General features: G+C 38.3%; 2 protein-coding genes and 1 non-coding gene across 6 annotated transcripts; 2 read left to right on the top strand and 1 right to left on the bottom strand.

Annotated features, from left to right (window-relative positions):
* TRNAE-UUC (transfer RNA glutamic acid (anticodon UUC)) lies at positions 1-74 on the top strand. Its single transcript has one exon. It is a non-coding gene; the product is annotated as a tRNA-Glu (tRNA).
* On the bottom strand, positions 20-7,854 carry LOC103720786 (uncharacterized). 3 transcript variants are annotated; one of them, XR_016400076.1, is made up of 3 exons: positions 7,422-7,854; positions 6,052-6,121; positions 20-1,057 (listed from the first exon to the last, which is right to left on the bottom strand). XR_016400076.1 is itself a non-coding variant. In XM_088719517.1 (2 exons), exons 1-2 carry the CDS (start codon positions 7,571-7,573, stop codon positions 991-993), a joined length of 219 nt encoding a protein of 72 aa, XP_088575643.1. In that variant the 5' UTR covers positions 7,574-7,848; the 3' UTR covers positions 20-990. The 3 variants fall into 3 exon arrangements, 1 of the variants encoding a protein (XP_088575643.1); XR_016400075.1 differs by having other exon boundaries at positions 5,987-6,121; positions 7,422-7,852; XM_088719517.1 differs by lacking the exon at positions 6,052-6,121 and having other exon boundaries at positions 7,422-7,848.
* Positions 7,855-8,574: 720 nt separating this feature from the next.
* LOC103720794 (putative E3 ubiquitin-protein ligase ARI2) lies at positions 8,575-16,175 on the top strand. Of its 2 annotated transcripts, XM_039114335.3 has the most exons (8): positions 8,575-8,984; positions 9,207-11,131; positions 11,408-11,440; positions 11,562-11,841; positions 12,550-13,030; positions 14,894-14,981; positions 15,063-15,436; positions 15,510-16,175. In XM_039114335.3, the coding sequence occupies exons 2-8, from the start codon at positions 10,994-10,996 to the stop codon at positions 15,676-15,678; spliced, it is 1,563 nt and encodes a 520-aa protein (XP_038970263.1). In that variant the 5' UTR covers positions 8,575-8,984; positions 9,207-10,993; the 3' UTR covers positions 15,679-16,175. The 2 variants fall into 2 exon arrangements, with proteins under 2 accessions (XP_038970263.1, XP_038970262.1); XM_039114334.3 differs by having other exon boundaries at positions 8,582-8,984; positions 14,894-15,436.
* The last annotated feature ends 5,274 nt before the right edge of the window (positions 16,176-21,449 follow it).

Here is a 21,449-nt window from a genome sequence, read left to right as displayed (position 1 = left end):
TCCATTGTCGTCTAGTCCGGTTAGGATACCTGGCTTTCACCCAGGCGACCCGGGTTCAAATCCCGGCAATGGAATTTTGTTCGTGCACTTTTTTTTTCTTGCTTTCATGTTGTTTCCTGGGTCGTGGCTTCTCCAACTTGTAACGTCGAGCGTAGGTCTCTGTTTTGCCTGATGAGCGTGGAAAAAGGGCAAAACGAACACCTGTAAAAATGTCTACTGAAATTGCTCGTTTGATTCGACTCAAAGAACACATGCTGATGCTGCTAAAATTTCTGTAATTAAGGAAGTCAGCAATAGCCTTTGTGTTGTAGCTTCAATTTCAAATTCTCCATTAAAAGAAAAACATACATAACTCTTTACCAAGAAAAGGGGGAAAATAAGTATCACCAATATTCACCAATATTCTCAGATGAACAAATTACCATGTATTCATTTTTTTAACAGGATTTGATTCTCCTTGGTTGATCCCTTAATTTATTAATTTTCAACAATTCAGCAGATGAAGAATAGGAAGCATATCATTAAGGATCATTTCAGATAATCAAGCTTATCCAGAATATCTTATCCAGAATATTATAAGGGCTTGAAATAAGATATATCTAAGTTTGAAATATCCAAACGCCTGGGACCAAAATTCATTATCAAAAAGTCTGCAATTTTAGACTGTATTTCAGTTTTTGGCACTCTTTTTTCATTTGGTTTTCAATGTTGTATCCATCTAAATATTAAAAGATGGGCATTAACAGCTCCATGCACAGCCCCACAGAACATTACCAAACCAGCATCTCATGAAAATTTCACAAAATGATGGTGTGAATGAACTCAATGAAGCATGCTTGGCAAAACCCTCAGAAAACAAGGTGATTCTACATTTTGGATATGGATATTTTTGATCAGAAACCTACAACTATTATTATCACAATACACATACAATGTTAGATATTATTTGTTCGAGCACCTTCTACAAAATTGAAGGAATTACACGGTGGTCTAATGCTTCTCTTCCTTGGGAACATCTTTCTTCAGAACCTGTGAATCCAATTCTTTTGGTGCTGACCTGTGAAAAAGAAGGGCAGTTTAAGACAACGTAATAAATATCTGTTAAAACTTAGCACCTACATTACATATATGATATGTTCTAACTTGTCTAGAAGTGCAAGAAAACTGTGCCCTCACAAATGAACATTGAAATCCAAAAGCACAAAAGACATTATCAGACTTGAAACAAAGATAAAGGTACTTCCCCGGGAACTATGCTAGGTTCTTCTGAGAACAAGACCACATCAAGAGAACAATAGAAATAGGAAATGCATTTACCTTCAATTGTAGAAGATATTCACCACATACCTCAGCGTATCATCTGAACTTGATTGAAGGAAGGTAACTACTGCTAACTTTCCATCCTAACCATATCATCCAATATCAGACAACAAAAAAGCCATAACACTAAGCTATACTACATGCAATGGCGGGTTCCTACAAATTCTGCAGTTTAAAGTTCTGCTGGCTAAAACTGATAAGACAGTGTGTGGCTTCAACATCATCATTCCCCGCATCAAAAGCATGCAACTAAAAACCTGATTTCCCAAATGAAGAAAAAGTCGCCAGAAATTTCAGACACTCAGCCATGAGAACGGTGTCATATATCGTAGAGCTCCCCAAGTGTAACAAAGTACACAGGCAAAAGTTTTAAAATCCTATCAGTTGTGGCTCCAATAATGTATTTGGAACTTTGACACAAACATGATTTCTGTTTTGAATTTAGAAAGGACAGCGAAGTGTGTAAATAACCATTCTAACACCTTGAGAGTGATTCAATAATAAGCCTTAACAAGTCGGTGCAACTAAATGATCTGTCTCGTATATTAACTTTATGCTGGTCCCCATATAATGAATAAAGCAAATATCAAACATGCTGACAGATGTCAAATGTCATTTTATAATAAGAGTTTCTCCTGCAGAAGCTACTGATGTTACCTAAGAACATAGACCACTTTTAGGCTCTTCAACCACCTAAGCATGTTCTAACATGTCTAAGCATCTGAACAGAGAAGCAAGAATGTGAAATGCTTAAAATGACCAATACCATAAACAAGAAGCCTTCTCCCAACAATTTGAGGGAGGCTGTATACATCCTACTTCACCATTCCTTCAATCAACGGGTTACATCCTTTTCTAGTACATGTCTTCCATATTTTCCCTTGCATCCACTAGAATCTTGTGAAAATGTTATGTACCTGGCTAAGGCCCAAGCCAAATACACCCCTAACACCTAGGCATTTTTGGTGTATTGGTTGAGTGCTGCCTGCAGAAAGGACTACCTACTGACCAGAGTGTAGCCGCTATAGAGAAAGGGCTATTTGATTGTCCTAGAGTGAAAGCCACCACATGGATAGGTTAACTAGATCAGAGCGACAGCCACCAAAGAACGGGCTGTCAAGGATGTTGGTTGTGAAGTGTGGTGATTTGTTGAGTACCTGGTTAAAAATATAAACCTAATGCATTACTAACACCTAGGCATTTTTGGTATATTAGTTAGGGCCATAAAATATGTTTTTATAGAAGCCCCAAAAACACAAGTACTTATGTTGACATGCATTTCAATTTCCCAAAAAAGTTATCAGCAAGTATGCCCTGGAGTGGATTGGAAGCACCAGAAATATCTATTGAACACATAACTGATTACTTGAGAAGGCTCCCTAGGCAGGCTTGATGTTTTTGTTTACTTTTAGTTGGCAAAATGAAATATTTTACAGGGCGAAAAGACAAGAAGCAGCTAACTAGCGGACCAACCTCGTGTGCCCAGATGCCAACCAGAATGACCAAATAACATACTCTCATGGAAGAGTAATAGGCAAAGTTATAGGTCTTTCCTGGAACAAATAAAGTCATCTTACACAACATTATATTACCTATCCTTTCATAGAATCTCGATATACATATCTAATTGGAATCTATTACCTACATAATTTCGTTTCAGCAAGAAAAGACCAATTACCTATACCAAGAACGGTTAAAAAAATGAGAACAGAAAGGAACCCCACTTGACAGAGTTGTCAATCCATGTTTATTTGAGAATTCATACAGCCATGTGACTTTTCCAATAAGATGATGTCAAGCAATATTGCCAATCATTGCGTAACATTCCAACTTTTGGCTACCATTCTCTAGCATTCAAATTGTTATCAAAGTACGCACTGGATGCTGTTTTCTTACGAAATTATGTGTCGTTCCAGCATGTAAGATATCATATGCTGTCTAAATCATCTTGCTAGCTAGCATAGAGGATTTATAAATGTTCAAGTCTTTAGCTTGAAGTGGAACTCTTGGTACAGACTAGTAACAAGAAGATCATGGAGGAACATATTACCTAAGCCGTCACTTTCTTGAAACCACTGAACAAACTACAGAGTCTCAAGGGCATGGAAGACATCAAGCCATAGCACAATGTACATTGGATCTAAGATTTCGTGAAAAGATTAGAACTTGATTATAATCCTTATTAATTTGATATATGAATTGATAGGGCTCGCTCAGCTATTCCATGCACAACCAAAGTATAATGTCATTGTGTCAAGGAACAATCAACTGCTTCAGCAATGCCCTCAATCCAATGGTAGAAACTTCTCCTAATCTAGTTCTATTCAATGCCATCTTAATTCAACAGTACTTCGAATCTATATATCAAATTTTCCCCACATCATCACACACAAAATTGACATCTAGGCAAAGTATATCCATTTTCTAGCCATCATGGCATACAACTTGTAATTATTTCCAAAGATTGTAAACCGATACTTCTAACTCTGTCTGGAATGGAATGTAATTCTTATTTTGGAGTAAAGCTAGAAAATCAATTCTTAGATTCTTTGTGATGACAACTATATGACTATGCTCCTTGTCCCTTCATTCTTACAAATGTGATAGGTGTTGCCAAGAATGGGCCTTTACTGCTTGGTGACTCAATGACACATTGTGCCCTTAATTTAGTCTTTCCAGTGGCAGTGTGAATAAAATCACTTTCACCTTTTCTCTATGACTACCCATTATTCCTTTGTTGACCTTATCTTCACTGTACTCACATGTAGCTTGACTATTTGGCATTGGGTAATTTGATAGTTTTCAATCTTCAAAGCAGTGGCCCAATTTTTAATTCTATGATTTAATCATTCAAACAGCTCTATTTCGCAAAACTTATATGAGCATCTCACATCATTTTGTGCCATATGTTTTTTAAAGAAGTCTGTGCAACTGTGTAATGACAGCTTGAATATTCAAACTAAGCTTTAATATCAACAAACTAAGTTCCAATATAAATAGTGGATGCACAGATAAATAAAGGAGCTTGGTAGGGTTTGTGTCAAAAACTAATAATGATTGAATTAGAGGCACACTCAAAGAGGAAATAAGTCAGAATTTCAGTGCCAAGGAGTTACTGCTGCTGTACAGAACTTTGTTATGATGAGTTTGCAGGTTTTCAAAGAAATAATAAGAAAGAACAATGATGAGATGATGACCATATGGTTATTCTCTTTTTATTGTAACTTAACTCTCCTACCAAGTATATACTAATTGATGTTTTGAGATAGAAAAATTATATTATATTTTATGTCACTATCAGAACTTAATCAACATGGAGGCACGTAAGCACATCAACTAGCATATGTTAGTGCCTGAGTATGGCATTTAAGTCACTCTTTTCTTTCTTACTCTTGACAAATAGTTGAGGCAGCTTGGGATTAAGGCTGCAAATGGGTCGGGTCGACCCGTGACCCGACCCGACCCGACCCGCGTAGACCCGACCCGACCCGAATTTTAGGACCCGCGGGTCCGGGTCGGGTCCTAAAATTGGACCCGAATCATTTTCTGGGTCGGGTCTGGGTTTACCCAACGGACCCGACCCGACCCGAATGGACCCGAAAAGAGAGAGAGAGGAAAAGCAAAAGAAAGTCTTTTCTTTTTCTTTTTCTTTTTTTTTTAGCGTGGGTTGTGGTACTGTTGGTCAGTGTGGGAGGATAGCAAGTTAGCAACAAGCATAGGTTCACAGAATCCAAAGGAACGTCGGCCCATCAGGATTCTCTCTCGATCTATTACACTGTTGAGACCTCTGGTGTCTCGGTAGCTGCCTTTTTTTTTTTCCTTCTGTTTTTTGGTTTTTGTTTCTTTTAACTTTTGAAGGGAGAAAGTGAGGGAACACTGCAACTGAATATGGGTCATGTGCTAGTTTTCTGTAATGGAATTGGATTTTGGAAGAAGGTCTGGGTTTTTTTTTGTCCTCGTGAGAGGGGAGCTGGGAGACACCGAGTTCCGTCCAATCAGTCATATAGATAAAAAATAGTGTGTCATGGGTCATCTGTTCTGACTAGAGCTCAATTGCAAAGTCTTTCAAGTCATGGGTCGCCCAGCACCTCATAATTATGATATGACCAAATTAGATTTGCCCAAATTTTTTCCCAAAAGCACAAAAAAATTGGACCCGATCGGACCCGGACCCGACCCGAATCAGACCCGGACCCGACCCGAACCCGACTCGGACCCGACCCGACCCAACCCGATCTTCAACCGGGTCGGGTCCGGGTCCAAAATTGGGACCCGAACAAAAAACCGGGTCGGATCGGGGTCACCTAGGACCCGACCCGACCCGACCCATTTGCACCCCTAGGATTTACTGTGGGCCGCAGTGATAGGGTTGGGTGCCTTGGATATGCCTTAAATAAGCAGTTTGGTTTTCATTGGGCCACTCTTGACCAACTGTTTGACCTATGAAGGAGAGGATTGTGATGAAGGCCCAATATTATAGTTTGCCCATGAAGGCGTAAAATCTGCTTGCAAGCAAAACCATTCTCTTATTTTCAATATGTTCAGACAGGACACAAATACAAGGAGATTTTGTCTATGTTAAAATTCTATTGCAAGTGTAGTAATTTTGTTGGCACTGTGTTCATAAGTAGGGATGATTAATGCTGCATGAGATGTGGAGCATAACCTGAAACCCCTCCCTCAGTGAATCACCATGACCTGATATACCAGCAAATAAGGGAAGTGGTTTACTTCTGGGCATTGTGATTCATAAAGACTGTTTGTTGATACTCCACTTCTCATGTGGCATGTATCACTTTACCTGCAAACAGCAAGGTAAACCACTTCTCTCAATCTCTTCAAAGAAAGGAAAAATAAAATGAAAATGAAGAGCCCAGAAGAATACCACACCAGAAAAAACAATACTATACATCCACAAATCATAACTTTCATTCTTTATTCTAATTAACTATAACAAAGTTAAAGATAAATGAAAGATGGTAAATCAAACAACTACATCGACAGACTTTTGAAAAGAGAAAACAACCATAACCATAAGAGCAATCAGGATAGGAAACTAAAAAATATAACAAACTAGCTATCCCAAAGATTCATGGTCCTTTCATGTATCAAATTTTCAACAAAACAAAAACTTCAAAATTATTTAAATGTCATTTTGTCAGGTCAACTTCCATGATATTTAATCTTTTTTACATACAAAACAAGATGGAACAACGGTAATCAGGAGTGTAAGATCTGGCTGTGATCAATAAAATAAAATAAGCAATGGCCTTAATGCATAGCCCTTGATAGTAAACAAGGACGTACAAAACCAAACCAAATTGATGAAAACATTTGTCAATTATAGTTCCATTATAACACATAATCAGAAATCTACTCACTTTTAACTCTATGAAAAACAAAGATGGATAAGAAAAAAGCCTAAGGGCCTGTTTGACACCATTGCTGGTTTTGTATTTTGGTTTCTCCATGAATTAGTGAAATCCCAGATGAGATTGACGTAGGAGACATTCGCAGGAAATTCTACTATTTCTACCATTTATTTTGGCTCTTTCTTGAAAACAAACAATTTTTGCTTCCAAAGCTTCCAAAGATTTTTCACTCCAACAATTCGACAAAACAAGAAGATTTTCGTCATAAGGCGGTACAGGATGTCCAGTCTAGTATATTTCTGAAGCAAAAGCAATGCCAAATGGGCCTAACATAATTCTTATATGCCCATAATTTCGTATAAATTATTACTCACCAACCAAAGATAATCAGCATTTCAGTTGCTCAAGATAGCGCAGCACTCGCAGTTTGAGAAGACTGAATTACTTACCTCCAGAAAGCTAAAGACTAAACCAATTCCACAGATATTCTAAAAATAAATAAATTTTAGCTGACCCATAAAACATTTGTGACAATAACTAAAACAGATTACTGTAGTAAATATCGCGAAACCAGTCAAAATCCATCTAAATGACATAAGAAATTGTCGCAATCAATTTATATTGAATCAAATTTAAGTTTTGATTCATTTGCTTAGCTAAAATCTCAGAGCGAAATCCAAACATTCTCAGCTAGGATTTGAATTCAGAAAAGAGAAAGAAGGGTTTTACTTGGCGGCGAAGGTGGAGTCCTCTTCGAGCCACTGGCGGATTTGACGGACGTTGCGGCGGAAGATGGCGGCGGACTGCTTGACGTCGCTGCGGAAGAGGAGGACGGCGGCGCTCCCACCGACCACCGTCAGGATGAAGTTGGTCATTGCCATCTTCTCGGGGCCAAAAAAAATCCCTAGAAAAAAACCTAGCGAGTTGGCGCTCTCGAAGCCGTCTCTTCTTGTGGAGCGAAGAGGATCTAAAAGACGAGAAATGAAACGAGAACGGAGGTCGGAGCCTGGTGCAGAGCTGGGAGGGCGTCGGGCAGACCAGATCGGATCCTCGACCGACCCGATTCGGACCCGACCCGTACCCGAAGTCCAGACCGGAGGCACGTCACACCGTGGCACGCACCTACAAGTTGCCAGATGGGTTTGTGGTTGTATCCTTCATGCGAAAGATGGATTCATCTTCCTTCGCGCCCATCAGCGGTTGGATCACACATCGCACAGATCTCAACGCGCTCCGAACAGCATATCCTGGTGCACAGCTCGCAAAGCGAGCCATGGATAATCAAATGGTGGATAGGCACGAATCCTCCCATCGCTCAAGTGAATGAAATAAAAATAAAAAATAAATTAAAAGGACTTTGGGTTCGTTTCATTAGGATAATCGGATGATTCCTAAGAATTATTTGTATAATTATAGAAGAAAATAAATTTTATCATTTTTAGTTGGTGTAAAAATTATTCTAAAAACTAGCATTGAAAGAAAATTATTATATTAGACTTAGAGTAATCTTATAAGAGAATATTACTAAATTTCTAATAATATTTTTGATTAAGCAATTTAAATAATAATATTTTTTTCTTAACCTATTGGTTGGCCATATATGACTCGCTTACATAAATATTGCCAATAGTAGCTATTACAAATATTAAAATATATTTACATGGGTTAATAAATATTTTAAAATTAGTAATTAAGCCATATATTAATAAATATTGCCTCCATCACTAGGCTGGGGCGACAACTAGAAAGAAAGGAGGGCGGGCGAGGCGCATGGGTGCGGGGTCTGACGGGTACCCACGGTGGAGTTGGCCCATGAGGGGGGGGGGGGGGGGGGGGCGGAAGGTAAAGGGGAATGGTTAAAGGGGAAAGCAAAGAGGGGCGGTTGGGATCACAATCTGGAGATGAGGGTTTCGACGCCGAAACCCTTGGGGAGCCAAAAGAGAGAGAGAGAGGGGTCGCGGCGCTCGTGGGAGGTAGGTCGAAGTAGGGAGAAGAAGTGATGGGGCGGTTCTGTGGTGCGGTGGTGGGAGGTGAAGTGGGTGGGAGAGAGATTTTGAGGGGGAGGGGGGAAGAGTTAAGGGTGGCGAGCGAGGGGAAGAAGGCGGAGGCGATGGCCTCGGCGCCGCTCACGGGAGACGACGACGGGCAGCAGTAAAGGCGAAGGCGGCGATGTGTGGAGCGGCGAGGGCGGAGCGGCGACAAAAGCGGAGCTTCGGCCGGCGACGCGGAGAAGGTGCAGTGGCTAAGGCAGCAAGGCGGAGGCGGCGCTGCGGTGGAGGCTCGGGAAGGAAGGTGACCAGTTTTCTCTCTCTCTCTCTCTCTCTCTCTCTCTCTCTCTCTTTTTGAACTCGGATCCGATAGGGTTCGGGTTAACGGCATGACCGGCTTCGTTAACCCATTTCGCGCCCGATACGGATTTTTTAATCAAAACCAAAAGGATTCGGGTTAACGGGCTCGACCCGACCCGAAAACCCGTCACGTGCCTGTTATGGTCCATCTTCATGGGTTTTGTAGGTTGTTGCGCCGGCTTCCGCGGCGATCGGCGCATAGGGTGCGGCGGCAGTTGAAGGTGATGGAGCGTGGAGCGTGGCGATGGAGCGGCGACGATGCGTGGAGCGCAGAATCGTCCGGCGAAGAGCCGCGGGTGGCAATGAGATGGCTGCTGCCAAGGGAGGCGACGGAGTGGCACCGGTGGACGATCGCGGTGAGGAATCCAGGAATGACGAGGAGGAGAAGGCAGCGGCGGGGATGGGGTGGGTTTTCCCCTTCTTTTCCTCGGGAGCCATCGGAAGAAAGCAGGCATCGCGAAGGAAATGTCGACAGGATGAAAGAAATGGCCGGCGACGAGGTGGGTTTTCTCCTTCTTTTCCTCGGGAGCCGCCGGAAGAAAGCAGGCTTCGCGGAGGAGCGCGCGTCCTTTCCTCCTCTCCTGCGTACGATCGCTGGTTGTCTCGAGGGGAGGGGGGGGGGGGGCAAGATTTTCCTTTTCGTGTACCGCCGGAGGAGAGGAAGACCCTGGGGTTTGGGTTTTTGTTTGGAAGAGAGAACGGGGAATCGCTCCTCAGTCGGGGATGAGCCGTCCCAAACCTTTTCAACCTGCGCCCCCACATTTAGAGCAGTGTCCACGGAAGCCCGGAAAATTCTATTGCCATGCTCTATACCAAAATTGATGCAGAACAGCGAAAAAAAAAAGAGAGGGATTGAAAAAAAAAAAAGAAAGAAGAGGAGAGAAAGATTGGAGGGAGAGAACTAGGGTTCACACCTAGTTCTAGCTCTAGGCTTCATGCCAATACTAAAGAAGAGAATCATAAATCTTTATTCATCATAACATAAGTGCATGAAACCATATATAGAGGCCACAAATTAGCAAAAAGATCCCTATAAAGAAAATAATCCTATAAAAGCCCTAAAATGACAAAATGCAAACAAGCCCAATCAACATAAAATAAAACCAACTAAGATAAATCAATCCAGCTACAACGAAACTGGATGGACCGTCCTCCTGCGACCACTGTGGCCCTGCGTAACAGACGGTCCGGTACTGGTGTCCGCACTAATTCTTTTTCAAATATGGTCAGCTTTTGATATAAATCCGAGATAGCATTTGAGCCTTGTCTCCATCTGCACTTGATGAAGGATCAATGTGAGGTTGGAAACGAGAGTTACAACCATCCAACACCAAAGACATAATTTTTCGGCGGGATGGTCTTCACGCTAAGCACGTCTACAGAGAGGCCAACAGGACTATAGACTGTATAGCTTAGTAGATGGCCATCCATTCTGAAAACGTCCTTTAAGAGCTTCCGGATATGTTGTATTTTGATCTTTTTGGATGTATTCATACTAAAATTATATGTATGGAAATATATAAAGATTGATTGTTACTCGCGATCTTGATACTAAAAGAGCACTGTTTTGAGTAAACGTTCCCGAACGAGCGCCGAAAAATAAGGAAAAAGAAAGCGCCGAAACGGTTTTTTTATTATTTACTTATTTTGGTTTCCACCAAACTAAGTAAATAACACACATCGACGGACGAGATTTATTGGCAAACCGAATCTACGGTCAGTACGAAAAACCAGTATTCCTATAATCCCTTCCACTCCTACGAGTAAATCTCGAACCCCGATTCCTTAGCCTTAAATCAGGGTCGTCGAAGCAGACGAAGTCGGTCACGTCGTTTTCCCCCGGATTCCATTCGCGGTCAACTTTCAATAGAATTCGTTCTCCTCGAATCGTCACCAAACAAATTCCATCGAACTTCGCTAGACTTCTCTAATCTCTTCGCAGTTTTTGCTCTAATGGCGGATGATGACTATGGTAAGTCTTCAAGCGATGTCGAGGAGTACTCTAGTGAAGAGGACGACGCTGTGGAGGAGAGCATCCTCGATAGACTTGAAGAAAAGCCCCAGGAGGACGAGAAGCGGTCCTTCTCTTCGGTATGAGATCGTTTTCTTCTGTGTCAACTCTCGTACTCTGTTTGGCTGAACTAGGGTTTTATCTTTGTGGATTCCTTAGTTTCATGATGCTTTAGTCATGAAAAAAAATGTTCTTCTTCCTCAATTTTGATTCTGATATGAACAAATTTCGATCATTAACGAATCGGTCATCATCTCTAATAGTCTGGTATTTCCTTTTCTTCCGGTTTTATTTTCTTGGATATGTCTTCGTTTGGTGAACTGAATTTTGCATTATTGCTTGTCGGCGATTTGCAGATCATCACAAGAGAGTCACTTTTGGCAGCACAGGTAGCTCGCTTTGCTCCATATACTGATACTGATGGTTCTTGACGAAATCTATGAAAAAAATGATGCAATTGTTGTTGTTATTTTAATTTTTTTTGTTTGTTTGTTGTTGTTGTGTGTGTAGAAGGAGGATTTGCAGAAGGTGATGGATTTTTTGGCCGTAAGTGAGCAACATGCAAGGACTCTGCTAATCCATAACCGATGGAATGTGGAGAGAGTATTTGAGTTGCTCGAAAGAAAGGAAAGAGAAAGGCTGCTTTGCGAAGCAGGGGTTCTCATCGCGGAGAACGAAGGTCTTGACTTGTGGAAGTCCTCGAGCGCCATTACATGTAATATCTGCTTTGAGGATGTTGCTCCTAATGCAGCCACTGCAATGGGCTGCGGACACTGTTATTGCAATGATTGTAAGTCTTCTTAACATCTCGAGCATCATTATGTAATTTAGTGAGAAATAGCTTGTCTTTCTTGCTCTTGTTTCTGCGCCTATAGTTACAGACTTGTTTCAGCTCTCATATACGAAGAAAACTAGAATATTTTAGTGACTTCTTGAATTGCTATTTCAGCTATAAGATAATGTCACTGGAAGCCTTGTCGCAACGTTTCCAAATTATTGAGATGATTTCAGATCTTTCTCGAATTCTTCCTTACACTATCCATTATTATGCAATCAAAAGCTAATATTTATTGTTTGGTTACCAACGAACCTCCATATATTTTACAAGTTGCCACGAAGAGTCCACAAGTTGTTCCTGATTCTTTTCCCCGATAATATAGTCAGTCCCTATTCTTTTTTTCTCCTCCTGTCATGTTCTTCATTCTATTCCTTTTTCCATAGCTTTTAACATTTAGCTTTTCTTGAGCTCCTTGTGATATTTTGCTTGATTACCAAATTTTTTCCTTTAAAAAAAAATCCTGAGATGGTAATCATGGGTATTAATAGCTCCTTTCTGGGGTCCCCATTAATCGATATGTGTGTGTATATATCCATTGTAGTTAGCCATATATGATCATGACACGATACCCAGCTCTTTGTTTCTTTTCAGAACCGTTATACCATTTTATCTTCTGTTTGCAATTAATCAAATAGCTGATCACATTCACTTCTTGCTTAGGTTGGACTGAACATTTTATTGTCAAGATAAATGATGGACAAAGCCGGCGCATTAGGTGCATGGCCCCAAAGTGCAAAGCTATTTGTGACGAAGCCATCATTAGGAATCTAGTCAGTGAAAAGTACCCAGATATTGCAGACCGCTTTAATTGTTTTCTTCTTGAATCTTACATTGAAGATAATGATATGATTAAATGGTGCCCAAGCATACCACATTGTGGAAATGCAATACGTGTTGAGGGTGATATTTATTGCGAGGTTGAGTGTTCATGTGGGCTCAACTTCTGTTTCAATTGCTTATTAGAAGCACACTCGCCTTGTTCATGCTTGATGTGGGAGCTTTGGATCAAGAAATGCAATGATGATTTGGAGAATATAAATTGGTTCAGAGCTAATACAAAGCACTGCCCAAAATGTTACAAGCCTGTGGAAAAGGATGGTGGTTGCAATCTTGTGACATGTGTCTGTGGACAACATTTCTGGTGAGAACCATTACTGTGATTTTTTTTTTTAAGAAATATTTCCTGTAGATGTTTTCAGTGGATTATTCGCCAGTTAGCCTGTTCCATTTTTATAATTGACATTCTAGCTTCTATTGTTGTTGTATATTTGTAGTTTTAAAACTTTTCCCTGATGGATCAGAAACAACAACCTACTAAAGGATGTGGCCTGCTTTATTCCAAGACTACCCATTCTGATGATGTCTTGGAATGGTAGTGGCTAATCACTCTCTTCATTATGTAACTGATAGATTGATGAGTATTCACTGGCTTAAGCCTTACAATTCTGACAAGTCCTTATTGAGAAAACAAATGGTATTATTATTTTATCTGGCTAACAATTACTTATTCTATAATTAATTAGGAGATCTGGACAGAAAATTATAATAGATTTTTTGACTGATTTTATGTCTATTGAGATGTATGTCAAATTTTGTTTTCTTAACACTTCCGTGGAGGCAGAGTTCCACATCTTTGAGTGACTGGAGTGAAGTTCTGTAAGATTATGTGCTTCAGTGCAAGTCCAAAATCAGAGTGTTAGCTTCTCTTGGGTTAAAATTCAAATCAGTTATCATGGTAATTCACATTGTAATTCCAGTCCTCAGGTAGCTGTGGGCATAGTGAGAAATCTTGTTGTTAGAAAACACTTACAGATTTTACTTAGATATATACTGAACATAGGAATGCTGGTAGGAGGGTGGGGGGTGGGGGAATGGGAGAGAGAGAGAGAGAGAGAATTTGGCATATTCTTGCATATACCATGACATTGTCCGATACATTGTTGCTATATGTGGCTTGCTGGGTTGTAGCATAAGCTGTCAACCTTGATAAAAAAGAGCTCAAAAATTTAGTTGTGCAACTTCAGACAAGCCTTAAATCATGAAATTGATATTTTCCATTTTGAGTAGAACAAGTCGACATTTGTCAATCTCTACCATCTTAAATATCTTTCATTTTTGATACTTCATGCTTCTCCTCTTAATGATCAAATATGTTCTAAAGTTTCATCTCTTAAATCAAAACTCAAAACTTCAAGGAACTAAAATCATTATATTGGAATTAAACCTCCAAAGCTCAAATGCACCCTGCTAGAAAAGGCAGCAATACAGATTGGCCTTTGTTCTGAAAGTAGGAGCCTGTGAGGTTGCTGCGACTAATTGGTATTACCAAAATTTTTTTGTTTGATTGTCAACTCGGATTGGGTTATCTAGAAACAACTCTTTCATTGCTTTATAAAACCTCATATTAGTATCACATCAAAGTTAAAATTTTGCTGCTTGTTTTTTTTTTTATTTGTTTAACAATCAATATGTTCCAGAGAACACCGAATCTTTAGATTATAGTGTAATACGACAATCACCTTCTCCCAGCATATTGCTGCTCTAGTCAGATTCTTCTTGATGTAACCCATGGATTTTGATTTTTAAAATATGGTTGCCGGCACAGGCTGCACAACTAATTAAGATAAGGGAGTAATAGGTTGACCAGATTCCCTGTTGATTGATTTGATACTCAATTAGATTTCTTTTAATTGCAAAGAAGAATAGCCTTAAGATCTCAGAATAATGATATTATATAAGAGAAAGTTGGAGATGATATACGGCCATCTGAAGGATGCTTGCATTTAGAAGAAATGGTGACCGAGCTATGTCTAATGTTTAAAAAATGCCTGAAACTTCAAAAGACGTTTAAAGATGGTTTCTCTTATGAAATTATATGCTAATATTCCTTAGAAGTGCATTTGTTCTTCCTTCTATACATAGAATGAGAAGTCTTCAATTTTCCTATTTAACAATTGCTAATATATAGAACTATACTAACTATAATTTCATTGCTGTCATACAGTTGGTTATGTGGTGGTGCTACTGGGTTTCGTCATTCATGGAACAGGATAGCTGACCACAGCTGTGATGGCTTCAAAGAAGAGAAGAATGTAGGGACTGCAAGGCGAAACATTTGTCAATATATGCACTATTACAATAGATATAAATACCACACAGATTCTATTGTGCAGGAAAACAGACTTATGGAAACTATTAAGGAAAGCATGCGTTTATTAGAAAATAAGCAGTCTGGTATCAAAAATTTCAGCTGGGTGCTGAATGGATTGCATATACTCCTTGGGTCAAGGCGTTTTCTTTCACATTCATATCCATTTGCCTTCTACATGTTTGGAGATGAACTCTTCAAGGATGAGATATCATTACAGGAAAGGGAAATCAAACAAGATCTATTTGAAGACCAGCAACAACAACTAGAATCCTATGTAGATATTCTGTCTATTTTTCTAGACAACGAATTTCATAAACTCACTGATGAAGAGCTTATCAACACAAGGGCGCGAATCATCAACCTGTCTCAGATTGTCGATAATCTTTGCAAAGAAATGTAAGTTGGCACTTTGAGTATTTTTATGAATTGGTTAAATTTTTAACCTGCACTGAAGCTATAATACTTGCAGGTATAAATGCATCGAGAATAAGTTATTGTATCCCCTCAAATGTCCAGTCTCGATTGCTCCATACAATTCTGCGGGGCTTAAGGGGGCATCAGAACTCAGCAAACAGGATTCAACTATTGATGGAGCTAGTGATAAAAGATCTTCCACTAATAGCTCATATATTCGTTAACAATTTAATCATGTGAAGTTGCCCTACTTTGTTCAGTCATCCTTTGGCCCTTCTCCTTTTGTGTTCTTTAATTCCATTTGGAATTTTGGTTCAAAATATCTACCTTGATTCTGCCTTCTGTTCTCTAGCGTGGAAGTGAAATTTAAGGATCTTGTGACCATGATGGATGTTCTTGTAGAAGAGTGTCAGGAAATGGAGATGCTGTTCTTTTGGATCTCAATGTGCCTCTTGGCATGATTCTCGAGAATTGGATCCAAATCATATTTATCATTTTTTTAACATACAGTTGTAACTGCTACAGTTTCACTTCATAGTCCTGTGCATGCCCACACTTTTTTTTTGCGAGTCTTATACTGATGACCTGGGAAATGAACATATAGGAGACAACATTCTTAAAATAAAGTTATCGCTTCCTACTGCACATGGCTTCATTTCAGACTTTGTACAGTTTGCTCTTGCTAAGTAAAATTAACGAGGTCTCTTTTATATGTTGCGAAGCTTTTACTTTGTAATGAGTGCCTGAATTTGAAACCATTCTTGTTGGAGGAGCACTTTCTGACCATTGGATTGTAGTTTTGTGGTAAATTTGGAGCATGCTATTGAATTACTAAAATACTCTGCAAGATTTCATTATCTTAATGAAGAATTTTATGTTTTCTCCTCCTCTCGAGAGGGAAAAGGGAAAAACAAAATTGATAACCTTTTCTCCTATACTCTATGTTTGATATCCCAGGCAAGCTTCTGTAACAGTAAAGGCTTTGCGTCTGTTTTACTACTTTGCTGTTCCTTACTATAGAAATGGTAATCATTTTTAAGTTCCACAATGTGCTCTTGCTCTCAGAGCCTCTGAAAAAATTGGAGGTACTGGTCCCATATCTGGTTTCTAGTTGGAAAAACATAACTTAGTTTTCAGAGATTTAAAAGTTTGGTGACAAGTTCTATTTAAAACTTAAAACCTAGGATGCGTGGAAAACCAAACCTATTTCTGTTTCCTTTCTTTTCTAATATTGTGTGGTGCAAGAGAAGAAAAATTGATTTTAGGTAATAGCAAACAACTTGCTCAACAAATTTCTTCAAGTTTCTTCTTGTTGCTGTGGAGGACCTGATCTCCCCTGCTCTCTTATACCTTTGGTCACTTGACTGTGAAGATAAATCAATTTCTAATCTATATTAAGTGAGAGCACAGGGTTTCAACTTCAAGCATATTTTGATATTTTTATATTAACTGTAATTTTAATCTATGTAGTATGCCAAAAAAATAATCACAGGTAGAGGGTTTATTTCTCAACAATTTAAGACTCTCCAAATGCCATCTGTGTTTGTTTGTGCATGCACAATTATGTGCATGTTTCTGGCAATCTCGCAGTTCAATATAGAGTGCAAATACAAAATAATAAAAAGCAAGATCAGAAAAACTCTTGGACACTTGTCATCATGGTTTCAATAACAGCACTATTCCATTATAACTGACCCAACCGGAACTATTATTGAATTTTATAATGGTTACAATGGTTCTTATTTCCCTATTATGTATGACCTCAAAGCTTTGTGTTAGAATATTGGCCATTATAACAGCTGTTTTAATGGTGCTACAGTAGAAAATAACAGGCAGTTTGGAAAAAATGGAGGAAAAGATACAAAAATTGAATTTTGAAAAGAATAACTCGCTACATGTTATATATATATATATAATGGAGGATGGTAAGCATTAAAATAGCTGTTATTTTAGATCTTTGTTCTAGGAGAACTTCATCAAACCTTTAGGGGTTCACAAGCACTATAGAAAAAAAGAATAATTCTTGGCACTTTTTAATGCATATACTGATGCTTATAAGTGTCTGTATTTTTATTGCATGCGCTTTCTAAAGCGTCAGCAATATAAGCATCGAAATTTTACTTGCTGTCGCTTTGTAAAAGCGTTGAAATTTTACTTGTCATTCGGTGTCGTGCTTGCTCTGTATAGGTTATAAATTCGTGCAAGAACGCCATCGAGCTTTCTCTCTCATATGTTAAGCTAATATTTGTTTGCATTTGAAACTAAAAGTCACAATTAGTTCGGATGTGCATTGGGTGGTAGCAAACATAATTGTATTTTTGGCTTCTTGAGACATATTAGATGCATGGTTTAAGGCATTTATCCTATGATCTCCAACTATATTGCCTGCAAGGTACCGGTAGACTTGTGCATGGTGAGGCTTGAGGTCGTGTATTAGCCTCAGAGTTCTTCATGCATCAAGAACCCTTGGGTGGAGAACACTAGCTAGATTACAAATTAAACCTGGATACGGATGCATGGGTCATCAAATAAGTGGGTGCCTTTCATCCATGTTTAGCCTCATAAAATAATAACTTGTACAAAGAAATAACCATTAAGAAACTAAATCTCAACACACCAAGTTTAAGAAACTACATGGGGCGTGATCAAGGATGAAGGGTGGAGAATGAAGATTTATTGGCCTTAAAATGTGAAAATTATCTTTGATGAGGCCGAGGTGCATCCCCCGACCTCACCGAGCTCAATCCCCACCGGTCTAGACAGCAGAGGTGACCGCTTTTCTCAGAAGGTATTGTCTGCTTTGAAGGGAATTTCATAGTCGCTTCCCAACGTACGGCTTTATCCCACAAAAGGCACCTCCTAAGAGAATGAGGTAGCTTCCCTCCACTTAAGGAACAGACCTCTCCGCTATCTAGTCGATGTGGGACTAAGTTCGGAAGCCCCTTATTTCCACAACAATCTTCTTTTTCTTTTTCTTTTTTTGTGACAGGAAAGAAAAGAAACTCTTTCTTCTTTAAAGAAAAATAAAAATGCCTTCTATTTCTTTTTCTTTTCTTTGTGAGAGAAAAGAAAAAAAAACTCTTTATTTTCTTCAAAAAAAAAGATCGAATTTCTTAGTATTATACGTAAAAGGTTACACTCGATAGAGGATTGCGAAAGCAATTCATGATATTCTCCAAATTATTTAACATATTGTTTAAATTATACTTCTTGACTGAATGACTCTCAAAACTATTTATTGCAAGAATTTAATAAATGGCTATGAATAATTCTTAGGGTGCATGTAGAACCTTTCGGCTAACCTATTTGGATAAAGTTCTGGATTACTATAAATGGTATCATAGTAGACCTGGCCTATGATCTATATGGACTAGATGACACTGTAGCATATGTATATTTGAGCCGACCACAAGCTAATCGTAGTTTTTCTAATTAGATTTGAATGAATATAGATGCTTAGCCTGGCGAGGACGTCAGGGCATAAACAAGCCGGGAAAGTATATGATGATCCATATAGACGTGTGTTTAGTTCCATATCGGTTATTTGCTGGGAAAATTTTAAGTACTTATATAAGTCAAGAAATCCAAATAATACTTTCCAACTAATTTTTTTGAGTGAAGTCCTGGATTGTTGCACTTGCAATGTAGCATATTAGCCAGATATTATCTACACTTGGAACGTTCTCCAAGAATGCTAACAAACTTTTACTAAAGCTGATCTTTAACCAAGAAATTAGTTCGAAGCTAGATAGCATAAGCAATGATGTGATTGTTAACTCTTATTTTTTCAAAGAACCAAATGCATGCATTTGAGCATGCATCTCATATATAAATACGTGTGCTTATATTTCATTTCAATACACAACCACCAAAAACTACTCAATGGTCCTAAACAATACAAACATATTTTGAAATGATATCCAATTTGTTTCTTTACCTTCTTTATCTTTTTCTTTTCCCTAGTTTTTTTTTTCTATTTCTTGTATATTTTTTATAAATTATTTATTGCTTTTCTAACAAAATTGCAGAAAACTATAAATAAAATTAAGTTGCAAAAACCTACATTAATTTGATTCATCTGAAACTAAAATCGAAAGCAAACTTTTGAGCAATCAATTTATTTTATTTTTTCCATGCAGATAGCTCGAAAAGTTCTCAGTCATCCTATCTTGATACCCCTTGCCCAACTCAAGGTAATGATCATCATTTTGAGATAATGTGCTACTCGTTCACTACATGTAACGATTGAGGAAGCGTTTCGCACACATCATTGATTGGGCCAACATCTTTTAGTTTGAATCAGAACAAGCAGCTTCTGGTCTAAGCCTAAATCTCGACGCATTGAATTATGTTGCATTTATCTGCTAAGGTTCGATCAGACATCAGGAATGACCGTTGTTCTAAATTGTTATGCTAACCTTTTATCGATGACTTGTATCTCAGACTTTTCCCAGTATTTGTATAGTCTTTGTATATAATCCTTGAAAACTCCACCTACATATATGATTCTTTTTTATTTTTTGTTTTTGTTTAGCATTGGATGTATCAGACTTTTCCTACTTCCGTGTATCTCCATGTATAATCAGCCAGATGTGTCACTATTGCTTGCTTTCACTTTTGGCACCACATTTCCACACCTGGCCTGCCAATTCAACTCCCTTGAATTGTGATTGTGGAAGTTTGTGATTTGTCACTATTGCTCACAGTAAATTAGTGATCAGTTGCAACACAAATCCATCTTTCCAACTCTCTAAAATAGTTACTTGTTTTGCCTTGCTAAGTTAAAAAGATGGTGGGTCCTCATCAAAAAAAAAAAAAAAAAAACAAAAAAAATAGGAGGTCGGATCGAGTTGAATTTAGATCAGGTTGATATATATATATATATATATATATATATATATATATATATATATATATATATATATATACATATACATATATATATATATGTATATGTATATGTATATGTATATGTATATGTATATGTATATGTATATGTATATATATATGTATATGTATATGTATATGTATATGTATATGCATACATATATATATATATATGTGTGTGTATATATATATATGTGTATATATATATATATATATATATATGTGTGTGTGTATATATATATATATATATATATATATATATATATGTGTGTGTGTGTATATATATATATATATATATATATATATATATATATATATATGTGTGTGTGTGTGTGTGTGTATATATATATATATATATATATATATATATATTGACGACAGGTTGAGACATAGTTACTGCAAACTACTTGTTACCGTAAATATAATTTATTTATTAAATAGCTTAGAAAATCAAAATAAAATCTGATATTTATTAAACATATAGCATAATTTATTTGATAAACAAGACGGGCCAGGCCAGGGTTATGATTGTAGATTATGTAATTGAAATCGTAATTGACAATTTAAAAAAAAGAAACTTGACTCTAGACCAAATTAGCCCGGCTAGATTTTCCAAAACGAAACTGGTTAAACCAATTCTTGAACCTGAGGGGGGTCAAGTTTACTATATTGACCTCGGATGTAAATCAAGTAGGACAACTTCGGGCCTTCGGCCCTAGTCGAGCAACCGACCGACCGACCGAGATAAGTGACTTCGATTTTGACAGAGGAGGAGCCATCAGCCTAGAAGAACAATTATCACGTATCGACAAAGACTGACAATTCTAGAACCTGTAGTCATTGTAGTACCACGGCCGACACCTTACCAGCACTGTTCGCCGCCCATGTGAACTGACTCCCATGCTGCGGTCGTACTACTGGCCGTCACTTGATCATCATTGCACACCATATTAGGTCAGTTAACAACATAGTAAGGTTCTCTATATAAAAGGATAGCCAGGAGGACCTCAAGTACGCAACATATAATACATACAATATTACTCATAAAATCACCTTTTGCCGAAACTTTCTCCCTTTCATACTATTGCCTTGATATTCTGACTTAGAC

Source organism: Phoenix dactylifera, chromosome 1 (genome assembly GCF_051530095.1).
Source record: "Phoenix dactylifera cultivar Ajwa chromosome 1, Ajwa_hap1_PhDact_Kaust_v1.1, whole genome shotgun sequence".
NCBI classification, from domain to species: Eukaryota; Viridiplantae; Streptophyta; class Magnoliopsida; order Arecales; family Arecaceae; genus Phoenix; species Phoenix dactylifera.
This window is presented reverse-complemented; position numbering and strand designations above follow the sequence as displayed.